At 45.3% G+C, this 12,349-nt stretch overlaps 1 protein-coding gene across 2 annotated transcripts in view; it reads right to left on the reverse strand.

Annotated features, from left to right (window-relative positions):
* Positions 1–12,349, reverse strand: part of LOC147097028 (transmembrane protein 198-like) — a 114,882-nt gene that overhangs the window by 9,045 nt on the left and 93,488 nt on the right. For both annotated transcript variants that reach the window (XM_085972766.1, XM_085972767.1), the window contains 2 exons: positions 2,222–2,797; positions 742–890 (listed from right to left, as the gene is read on the reverse strand). In XM_085972766.1, the coding sequence (XP_085828892.1) occupies positions 742–890; positions 2,222–2,797 (725 nt within the window). The remainder of the gene's footprint in view (positions 1–741; positions 891–2,221; positions 2,798–12,349) is intronic.

Raw genomic sequence — 12,349 nt, forward strand, 5'->3', positions numbered from 1 at the left:
CTTCTATTCTCCACTGCTAGCCGTCTTCTTAAACCCCTCTCCCCTGTCTCCTCCACCCTCACCTCCGACAACAAGTGTGAGGAGCTCATGGACTTCTTTGTCTCTAAGATTGAGACCATCCGTTCAGCTGCCTCTGCCACTTCCCTTCCTTCCCCTAGCCCACCGAGCCAAACTTCCTCTAAGGTTCTCCCCTGCCCTAGCCCAGAACTCTCATCTTTCTCCAGTTTCTCTCCGATCTCCCCTCATGACCTCTCCGCGCTAATCTTGTCCATGAGACCCACTTCCTGCTCCCTCGACCCAATTCCCACCAAACTGTTGACCACCCAACTTCCTTTTCTGGCTCCCATGTTAGCTGATATTGTTAACGGTTCTCTCTCCTCAAGTACTGTCCCCCTCTCCCTCAAATCTGTCGTCATCATCCCTCTCCTCAAAAAAACAACCCTTGACCCCTCCGTCCTTGCAAACTACCGCCCCATCTCCAACCTCCCTTTCCTCTCCAAAGTCCTTGAACATGTTGTTGCCTCCCAAATCCGTGCCCATCTTTCCCTCAATTCCATGTTTGAATCCCTCCAATCAGGTTTCCGCCCCTGCCACAGTACCAAAACAGCTCTTGTCAAAGTCACAAATGACATCCTTTGTGACTGTGACAATGGAAAACTATCCCTCCTTGTCCTTCTCGACCTGTCTGCAGCCTTTGACACGGTTGACCACACCTTCCACCTCCAACTACTGATACTTTACCGGTGAAAGGATGTCTCCCGCGTACCGCTTGACTGGGTACGGCTTCCTGCGGTACGTGCCCTCCGCCTGAGACGCCCGCTGTCGCTTCTTTGCTTCCTTCTGTCGTATTCTCATCAACTGCACTCGTTTTTGTCGTTTACTGATAATAACTACAGGAAGAAGCAAGTATTAGTGATGATCGAATGTTTGAAATAGCTCTAATTCCTTCTCCTCTTCCCCCCCCCACCCCTCCCCTTTACAGGTTGTCTACATCATTGCTCAAGAGTATAACAATTGGGCCAAAGCAAGCTTCTGTTATTCCCATTTTCTTATCCCACTGGATTCAGTACCAAACAATCATGGCAGCAAGAAGTTTGGACCTAGCAATGTTCCTAGGCGAGAAACTGGGCATCAAACAAACAGCAGAACAAATGAGCCCAGGGCAGCATAGTTTGGCTCTCTCTACCTGCTCCCAAAGTGATTCCCACCATGTTGATTACTGGAGATCAGCATCAATGCAGCAACTGGGCAGGACAATATGATGAGTCCATCGAATCCTCAGCCAGATCTACTCCAAAGCACTGACTGTACAATGTGAGAATCTTATCATTCAAATGGTTCAGTGGGTCAAACCATCATCCAGTGTGTTCCGAGCCACACAAATTGCAACGTGTCAGGCTTGATCCCTGCTCTGTGCTGAGTTAAGTGGACACTAGAATTGGTCTCAGGCTAAAGGAAGCGGGGGGGGGGGGGGGGGGGGGAAAGAGGTGGAAATAACCACCAATGCTCCTCCTCCTGATCACTATCCAGTGACCTCTGCTGAAAGGTGCATGCATGCGGGCACTGGAAGACAGCAAGATCAGGCTCACCTAGGTGGCAAGCGCCCATTGACTCTCATTGCCTTGACTTATAAATGAAGAATGGCAAGTTGATTAAAAGTTCCAGAGTTGTCAGCATCCCTGGAAAAGTACCCCAGTGACAGTCTGTTTGATTAGGGAGAGGGAAGGAGGGAATCCTTTCAACAACAGCAACAACTTGTATTTGTCTAGCGCCTTTAACATAATAAAACGTCCCAAGGCGCTTCACAGGAGCGTTATAAAAAAACAAATTTGACACCGAGCCATATAAGGAGATGAAAGGACAGATGACCAAAAGCTTGGTCAAAGAGGTAGATTTTAAGGAGCGTCTTAAAGGAGGAGAGAGAGGTGGAGAGATTTAGGAAGGGAATTCCAGAGCTTAGGACCTAGGCAACTGAAGGCACGACCGCCAATGGTGGAGCGATTAAAATCGGGGATGCTCAAGAGGCCAGAATCGGCAGAGCACAGAGGTCTAGGGATTATAGGGCTGGAGGAGTTTACAGAGATAAAGAATACAAAAAGAAAACTTTAATAGAAGTTTTCCAAATGTCATTAATGTAAAAAAAAATCTCCCCCCGCTACCCCCTTCACAGAGTTGATGCTCACAGGACGAACACACAATTATGGGTTTGAGGTGACCTTACCTTCAGTGTGTGAGTAGCCTTCCGCTGTCAGTTTCCATTGGACCAGGATTCCCAGAATGCTCAGCACCGGCCAGATGCCAAGGATCACCCAACTGTACCAGCAAACGGACAGCGAGGGAGCAATCTTGAGCCTCTCGTAGACGTACTGCGCCAACAGAAACAGCTCAATGAAATAGTCCACAGTCAATGTAATGATGGCGCCACCAAAGACTGCAGTGGAGATAATGGTGAGGAGTTTTTGCCACTGTAAAGTTAAGACAGCAAACAGCATCCCGACGCCAATAAGAAGCCCCACTGGAACCCAGATGGTGTGTGGGTGGTAGAACTGCTCCATCACGATGAGGGTGACAGTTGCTACCAGTAGGCCAAGCACCAGGCCAATCATGAAGAGGCCAACACTGCGGACAAGCATGGTGACCAGTCCGCACAGAATTCCAATGCCTAAACCAATGCCTGCACTGGCCTCCACGCTCAGCTGAATGTCCAGAACTCGCTCCTTATAACACAACAGGAAAATGATGATGGAGCCAAACATCAGGCCACAGAGGAACATGACAGCCTTGAAACAGCGATAACCTGCAACAAAGATTTCAAAAAGTTACATTAATAACTTTTACATTACAACCCAGGGACAGAAACAATAAAAGTCATGTGACCCATTGCTTAATTATGGGTTAACACCTCAGTTACAATAGCAGACAGAGGAATGACTACAACAAATTAAGTTGTTCATTTGTTAATTTTACCAACAGTAATTTCTATCCTTACCATCGGACACTAGCCGCTAACAAGTTTTCTTGTTTTTAAGGCCAGCACAATGGTGGAGATTGGGTTCATTACTACTTAATCATTGGGTTCATTACTATTTAATCATCACGACGAGGCAAGTTTATCAACAAATTCAAAAAACTAGTTGAGAAACTGGTCACTTAAAGCTGCCACTCATGTCCAACAGGTGTTGACCAATCGTGGTTCCGTTTGGGGGCAACCATTCATCACTGGCCTCACAAAGCTCCAGAATGTGTCAATACTCGGAGATACGTCAGAAGCTTGTCAACGTTCTTTCAAGAGTTTGGAATCTTGTCAGATTTAAGGAGAAATAATCTGCAACAACTTGCACTTATATAGGGCTTTTAACACAAAAAGCAACCCGAGGCGCCTCACAAATAGCTGTATGGAAATCAGACAGGAAAGGAGAAGTAGGAGGGGTGACCAAAAGCCTCATCAGTGAGAGATGGGTTTTGAGGAGGTTTGTAAAGAAAGACTTGCATTTCTATAGCGCCTTTCACGACCTCAGGACGTCCCAAAGCGCTTTACAGTCAATGAAGTACATTTTGAAGTGCCAGTGCACTGTTGTAATGTAGGAAAACACAGCAGCCAATTTGTGCACAGCAAGCTCCCACAAACAGAAAAGAGATAAATGAGCAGATCATCAGTTTTTTTGGTGGTGTTGGTTGAGTGATAAATATTGGCCAGGAAAGCAGGAGAACGTCCCTGCTCGTCTTTGAATAATGCCATGGGATCTTTGACCTGAGAGGGCAGACAGGGGGCCTCAGTTTAACGTCTCATCCAAAATACAACACTTCCGACAGTGCAGCACTCCCTCAGCACTGCATTGAAGTGTCAGCCTAGCTTTACGTGCTCAAGTCTCTGGAGTGGGACTTGAACCCACAACCTTCTGACTCAGAGGTAAGGGTGCTATCCACGGAGCAACGGTTAGCACTGAAAATGGCAAAAAAATAACCACTGGCCCAGAAATTCCGTTCACAGGCCTCCCGCGGGCGGAGGGCTGCGATCTGGAAAAATCTGCGCCCTTACCCGAGGGCTCCCAGGACGCACACACTTCCGCTGCTGGGCCTCTCCAAACTGTCGGTGCACAGGGCCCACGTATCCCAGAGGCGCAGGCGGTTCGCAGCGTCCCTGGGATCACATGGGCCATGGGGAGCCAATCAGAGAAGGGAATCTCCCTTCATACACTTGACAGGAAGTCAAGTATGTGAATGGAGATCACCCCCAAAACATAGTAAAACTTTAAATAATTTTTTTTTTTTAAATCACATTTTTAAAATGACTTGCAAGTACAATAAATTAACTATTTTAAACAAAACTTTAAATTTTTGAAAAAAAATTAAAAAATTTTACGGGGCCAAAAATAAACTTACCTTTTTTTTAAAGTAGCAGGCCTTGCGCCTGCTTTTACCAGGCTTAAGAATTGTAAGTGTTTTCTGCGGGCGGAGGGTCTCCAAAAAGCGGAACTCTCCACCCACAGAGGCCCTTCTCCAGGGCAGCTGGAGGATCTGTCAAGAGCATTCTTGATAGATCGGAAATGCTGGTTCCAGCGCATGCGCAGTGCACGTCTGAAACCGGCATTCCCGATGTCCCTACGGGTGGGTACACAGCGCGTACCCACCCGTAGGGATCGGAATATCCGGCCCCATTATTAACTTCACACCAGTAAGATTGATGAACAAAAATCAGCTCCAGGTTGTTTTTTAGTTGTCAGTTCAAAAAAGCACATTGGCAACTTTGGGGCCTGGTTAAAAAAGGACAGTGAGTATGAAAGTGTGGATCAAATCAGTGAAAGCCACAGCATGCACGATGCAAATACAGACAGACAGAATGGGGGCTTGTCTGCCCAACACCCGGCTTCACTCTTCCCAAATTAAAACCATCTTCTGCAGGACCTAAGTTAACTTGGAAGCAGGAGATGTTCTAAGCCCAGTCAGATTCTCGTTAACAATTTTAGCCTCTGGTCCTAGTTTCAGGCCAAGATAGCAGATGCAATTTGAAGCTGCACAAATAATCCCAACGTGGCTATTACCGGCTTTCTTCAACTTTCAATGCCTGTTCTGGATAACAAATGAAAGCCAGACAATATGAATACAGGTAGCCATGCAACCTCCCACAGCGACAGCACAGCCACTTAAAGCATTTTTATAAAGTCATTCAGGCCATCCAGCTCCATTTTGACTCATTTCAATTTTGACTTCAGCACCAACTTTAGTTTCCTAGTTTCTAGCCGCTGTTGGGTGTTTAATAGTTTGCCTGTGGCTGTTATTTGCTTTCATTTTAGGAATTTTAATCGTAACCTTGGAAACCAAACGTGAGCAGGCTAATCTTTTAACACTTCAGCTAACCTACTGAGATGTGTTTAAAGGAAAGAATAATATTTTATTGAAGGCATATTTGCAAAGCAATCTCAAATTTCACAGTCACAGCATTCTTCTTCAAGAATAAGTTTTTTTTGCCAGAATGGTGCGTAGTAAATGGTCTGATGCAAATGGGCTGTGGTACCAAGGTCTATTGCCAGAGGGAGCCAGTGTACCCTGGCCGAAGCTAACTGACCAGCAGGATATTTGAAGCAGGAACACCGTATTGGGTCAAGAACAATGGCGTCCTTAGTGACTACACCGCCATTGAATGTTTTTTGTGAAAACACCTCACCAAAAAACTTGGGCAGCCACCTTAAAAACTCCTGCTTGGCATCTAACTCCGACCTAATTTACTTCATCTTCACATCTGCCCTGTTCAACCATGGTGATATCACATTTTCGGCCCCAGCCTTTCACCTAGTTTTCCCCAATTAAAAACTGACACAGTGCCTCGCTTTGACTGCACGCCATGAAATTCTCCAGTCACCGCACTCTGCTGTGTCCTTTCGTATCGCTGACACTTCTAAAATAATCATCGAGGTTCCTAACGTCACGGCAGCATGGAATATACAGTAACAGCTCAGTACAATAAGAAGCCGTGTAAAGAGCCAAGAGCAGGATGAAGTGGACAGCATCTGCTCTGAAATGGAAAAAAAAGTGTCCAATTTCTGCTTGTAGATAATTCTGGCACATCAGATTGCTCTGCAGCTGTGAATGTTAAAGCTGTTCAACATTATCCACAATTAAGTTCCACATTTTTTCTCTTCCCTTCTACTGCGCCCATATTAATTGGCAGCAATAGCACCTGTTACTATCCCCAGCAGACTTGATCCAGATCTATATGCATCGGACACTGGGCACATAGGGCTGTGGAGCCTTAAGCTTAGTTAGGAATCCGAGAAGATTATATGAATTTCCTCTATTTGGATGGGAAGGGTCTGACCAAGTTGGCTTCCACTGGCTCATTTCTTGCTGGCTTCTTATTTTCATGAAGTAATCGGAACATTTAATCCTTCGCAGTCTCGGCCATTTCAATAAATTAGAGCATCAAACTTCCTGTAACAGGTTTAACTCACAACTGCCATTTTGTAAAGCTCTAGCTTTCAAAATGGAGGCGTTAAACACCACCAATGATTTATTATCCATACCTGTGTGTTGAAAATTCCTTTAAAAAAATGAATCAGAAAACTCCATTTAGAATGTTTAAATGTTTACTAGTGGCTGGTTAGACATCAGTTACAGGCTCAAGTACAGCTGACAATAAACCCTCACACTTGTAAATGTCAACAACCCGACCCTCACTATTGGAGCTGGTTTAGTGTGCCAGTTGACCAATTAAAATGCTCAGACTGAGAAGGAGACCCATACTGACATCATTCTGGCCTCTTGCGCATCCCTGATGTTAATCGCTCCACCATTGGCAGTCCTGCCTTCAGCTGCCTAGGCCCTAAGTTCGGGAATTCCCTCCCTAAACCTCTCTACCTCTCTTTCCTCCTTTAAGACGCTCCTTAACACCTACCTCTTTGACCAAGCTTTTGGTCACCTGCCCTAATATTTCCTGATGTGTCTCGGTGAAAGATTTTGTCTGATATCGCTCCTGTGAAGTTTTACTACGTTAAAGGCGCTGTATAAATACAAGTTGTTGTTGTTACAGGAGTGATTCTATGATCCTCCTGAGAGGACCTCAGTTCAACATCTCATCTAAAAGACAGCACCTCTGACAGAGCAACACTCCCTCAGTAAAGTCCCCACCACTTAAAAACGCCCATGTTTAAAACGGACAGTCACTTATATTGGCCAAAACGCTGTAACCATTAGCCATCTGCATTAACGCCAATTTCAAAGTTGCCGCTTATAGTGGGTCGCCCGAGTCGCTGGAAATCAACAGACTGCGAGACTTTTGTAGCCTGTTGATTTCCAGCGACTCCTACAATAGCGTCTTAAATGCTCTGTTTATTTTGGGCAGAAACAGCTGTGCTTACTCACCTGTGATATTGTAAGAGTGAAGTACACATGACAAACTGATGCTTGTTTTTAAAAATATATTTATATTAGCTTTTAAACAGTTCATTGGGAGAAGTTGCGCTAAACACCAAAAAATGAAGATCAAATCAGGCAACGTATTATCTCAGAGAAATTCTCCAGAGTTTAGCACTTTTACAATCTCCAGAGTTTAGCACTTTTACAATCTCCAGAGTTTAGCACTTTTATAATCTCCAGAGTTTAGCACTTTTATAATCTCCAGAGTTTAGCACTTTTATAATATGCAGAGTTTAGCACTTTTATAATCTCCAGAGTTTAGCACTTTTATAATCTCCAGAGTTTAGCACTTTTATAATCTCCAGAGTTTAGCACTTTTATAATATGCAGAGTTTAGCACTTTTATAATCTCCAGAGTTTAGCACTTTTACAATCTCCAGAGTTTAGCACTTTTACAATCTCCAGATTTTAGCACTTTTATAATCTCCAGATTTTAGCACTTTTATAATCTCCAGAGTTTAGCACTTTTATAATCTCCAGAGTTTAGCACTTTTACAATCTCCAGAGTTTAGCACTTTTACAATCTCCAGAGTTTAGCACTTTTATAATCTCCAGAGTTTAGCACTTTTATAATCTCCAGAGTTTAGCACTTTTATAATCTCCAGAGTTTAGCACTTTTATAATCTCCAGAGTTTAGCACTTTTATAATCTCCAGAGTTTAGCACTTTTATAATCTCCAGAGTTTAGCACTTTTATAATCTCCAGAGTTTAGCGTTCTTACAATCTCCAGAGTTTAGCACTTTTATAATCTCTAGATTTTAGCGTTCTTACAATCTCCAGAGTTTAGCACTTTTATAATCTCCAGAGTTTAGCGTTCTTACAATCTCCAGAGTTTAGTGCTCTTATACTCTGCTGCCGGTGTATCAGCAGGCTGCCGGAACTGGATTCCTAACACGACCCACAGACTGTGTATGTGTTATTCTGACAATTGCATATAACAGGCGAATCGCGTTTATAGTGTCCGCGTATCAATAACACACGGACTGCAGGAGAACGGTAATAACAGGTACTTTACTGAACAGAGGGTATGCTGGAACTGAAACTACAGAAGCCTGCTACGGCTTTATATACAGGTGTGGTCACTGCCGGTACTACAGTATAAAAGCAGTTCTCTCTTAAAGGTACATACACAACAATTCCTCCCCTTTTAGATAAACAGTACATAACATTCATTTAGCAACTAAATAATAACTAATTACAATTACAATTTTCTCTGTACTATATACATCAACTGAAATAGTCATTTATAAGTTCAGTCTTTGAGGAGGCTTCCTGATCCTGACTGGATAGCGCCTTTCTCGAGTATCCTGTTCTGGCGGTGGAGCCAATTCTGGCTCATTGTCATTGGTTGGTTCGTCAGCTTCCAATACCCCTGCTTCTGAGGTAGACGCAATCTGTACTTCGGGCTCATTACCAGGTGCACATCCTTGTGGTACAGGTTTGGCTTGTTCCTGTGACTCTAGAATCTGGTCAGCATGGCATCTCACGATGCTCTCTCCAACGTCCACTGTGTACATTAGTGGTCCCTGCTGTGTGCATATCGTGCCTGGCTGCCATTTTTCTGTTCGGTAGTCGCGGGCCAAGACTGGTTGCCCTATCTTGAAGCTCCTGGTTGGCTTCTCATTTATGTGCTGGAACTGCTTATCCTCAACATCTCGTCTTATGTTTGGTTTGAGCAAATCCAAGCGACATCTTAGTCTCCGGTTGAAAAACAGTACGGCTGGAGTTTGGTTGGTTACTGCATGTGTGGCATTCCGGCAAGCAAACAGGAAGTTATCCACCTTGTGTTGCAGTGGTATGTCGTCATTATACATTGCCTTTATGGCCTTTTTAAAGGTCTGAACAAACCTCTCAGCCAATCCATTTGTGGCTGGATGATATGGGGCAGATGTGTAATGTTTCACCCCATTATTCTTCAGGAACCTCCAGAAATCCTCAGACACAAACTGTGGGCCATTGTCGGAACAGATCTGTTCTGGCAACCCATTCCTGGTGAAGATGGTCCTTAGGACTGCAATAGTTTTCTCCGTGGTGGTGGAGGACATTTTGATGACCTCTGGCCATTTCGAATGTGCATCCACGGCGATTAAAAACATTGAGTCCATAAATGGACCAGCAAAATCAATGTGTACCCATTGCCATGGAGATGAGAGCCACTCCCATGGGTGTAGTGGGGCCTGTGGTGGAGCGTTTTGGACTTTCTGGCATCCTGAGCAGCTCTTGGTCATTTCCTCGATTTCCTTATCGATTCCCGGCCACCACACAAATGCCCTGGCTAGGCTCTTCATTTTTACCCCTCCCAGATGACCCTCGTGAAGCTCATTGAGCACTCTATCTCTCAACTTGGGTGGAATTACCACTCGGGATCCACACATCAAGGTCCCCCGGCATACTGACAGCTGTTCTCTCCTTGGCGAGAATGCTGGCAACAGTGAGTCGCCATGTGCTGGCCATCCCTTCACCGTCAAATCATATACCCGAGACAGTGTCGGGTCATTTCAGGTTTCCTTCTCTATACTTGAGTTTGTAACAGGTAGACATTCGACTATGGTCGAATGGAATATCTCAACAGGGTCCACTGCAGGTGCTTCCTCCACCGTAGGCAGCGGCAGGCACGACAGCCCATCAGCGTTTCCATGCTGTTTCGTGCCCTTATACTCTATGTCGTATTGATGTGCCCCTAGAAAAAGGGACCATCTTTGCAGCCGTTGCGCCGTCATCACCGGCACGCCCTTCTTTGGGTTAAAAATGGAGACAAGAGGCTGGTGATCAGTCAGTAAGGTGAATTTCTGCCCGTGCAGATAGTGGTTGAACTTCTTCACCCCCCACACCAGGCTGAAGGCCTCCCTGTCAATCTGGGCATAGTTACGCTCGGCTGAAGTTAACGAGCGTGACGCAAAGGCTATTGGCCTCTCTGAACCGTCAAGGAATTTGTGCGACAGCACCGCTCCAATGCCGTAGGGAGACGCATCACATGCCAACCGAATCGGTAGTGATGGATTGTAGTGGGACAATACTTCTTTTGAAGTGATTAGGCATTTACATTTCTGAAAGGCAGGCTTACACTCATCACTCCATTTCCATGTTACACCAGTTTGCAGCAGGGCGTTCAGTGGGTGCAGAATTGTGGACAAATTTGGCAAGAACTTATGGTAGTAGTTCACCAACCCGAGGAACGACCTCAGTTGTGACACATTTTCCGGTGCTGGAGCCTTGACTACTGCCTCAATCTTGTCTGGGGACTTATGTAACCCCTCTTCATCAATCACATGGCCACAATACGAGATTTGTTTCCTGAAAAACTCGCATTTGGGGCGGTTGGCTCGTAGCCCATATTCTTGTAATCTAGTGAGCACCTGCTCCAGGTTGGTAAGGTGTTCACTGTCATTTCCGCCCGTAACCAGGATGTCGTCCAAATAACACTGGGTCCCCGGGATCCCTTGCAGGACTTGTTCCATCGCCCTCTGCCAAATAGCCGGAGCTGATGCTACCCCGAATACCAGTCGGTTGTACTGGTAAAGACCTTTGTGAGTGTTTATCGTGAGGTATTTTCTAGATGCTTCTTCTACCTCCATTTGTAGATACGCTTGGGCCAGATCAATCTTCGTAAAGCGTTTCCCTCCAGATAGTGAGGCGAAAATATCTTCTATCCGCAGAAGTGGATATTGTACTGTGTGAAGGACTGGGTTCACAGTTACCTTAAAGTCCCCACAGATGCGAACCTTCTTTGGTTCCCCAGGCGTGCTGCTCAATGATTTCTTCATTACAGGAACAATGGGTGTGGCCCACTCGCTCCAGTCCACCTTGGACAGCACACCCGAACGCTCCAGACTCTCCAGCTCTGCTTCGACGGCTGGGCGGATCACATACGGTATCGGTCTGGCCGTAAAAAATTTTGGGTTTGCGTTATCTTCAATTTTTATCGTTGCCGTTATGCCTTTTAGAGTCCCAAGTCCTTGCTGGAACACCTCTTTTGCGTCAGTTAGAATTTTTGACAGTCGTCCAGGTGTGACGTTGTCATCCTTTTTGTCAGCCACAGTTAGCGCCTGAATGGAATGCCAATCCAATTGTATTTTTCGGATCCATTCACGTCCCAATAATGGTGGTCCTCCATCTAGTAGTATATATAGATACAGTTCCTGTGTTTCCTTGCCGTTGTATTTAACGGGCACCCTTATTTTTCCTCTGGAGTAGACTTTTTGCCCCGTATATGTCTTCAAGACAATGGACGTATCCTTCAAGGGAATGTGTGAGAATAGCCGCTCGTAGTCTCGTCGATTCATGACCGTTAGGGCTGATCCTGTGTCCAATTCCATCTTTACTTGGGACCCTGCTATCATGAGGGTGACCCAAATGGTTCGGTGATCCTCCTTTGCGATCACGTTGTGTAACTTTAGACAACTTAGTCTCCTGCTCCCGGAGTCATTATCACTCTTCTGATCTTCTGAACTACTGTCCGTCATCTTTTGTACTTTCTTGTACTTTTCCTTAGTAGTTCTTTTAGTGTTGGTTTTCTTTCCCAACCTGCAGACTCGTGCTATGTGTCCCATTTTTCCACATTGCCTGCATACTTTGTCCTTAAACCAGCAATCCTTCTGGTCATGGGTTGTTCTGCCGCAGCGATAGCACTTTTCTGCTCCATATGCCATTTCATTGGTGCTATATTCTTGCGGTTTCTGTTGTATTTCCGCAGCTCCCCGTGCTGCTGCTTCGTAGGATACTGCAACGCTGAAAGCCTTTTCTAGCGTAAGGTCCTTTTCCAAAAGTAGTCGTTTCTGGGTTCCTTCACTCTGGAGCCCGCAGACAAACTTATCCCTTAAGGTATCTGCCAGTCCTGCTCCGAACTGGCAGTGTTTCGATAACTTGCGTAGTTCCGTAAGATAGTCAGCATTACTCTCGTCTTTGTGCTGGTTTCTTTTATGGAACTTGAATCTTT

Source organism: Somniosus microcephalus, chromosome 33, assembly GCF_052327205.1.
Source record: "Somniosus microcephalus isolate GS21.2 chromosome 33, FLI_Smic_1.0, whole genome shotgun sequence".
NCBI classification, from domain to species: domain Eukaryota; kingdom Metazoa; phylum Chordata; class Chondrichthyes; order Squaliformes; family Somniosidae; genus Somniosus; species Somniosus microcephalus.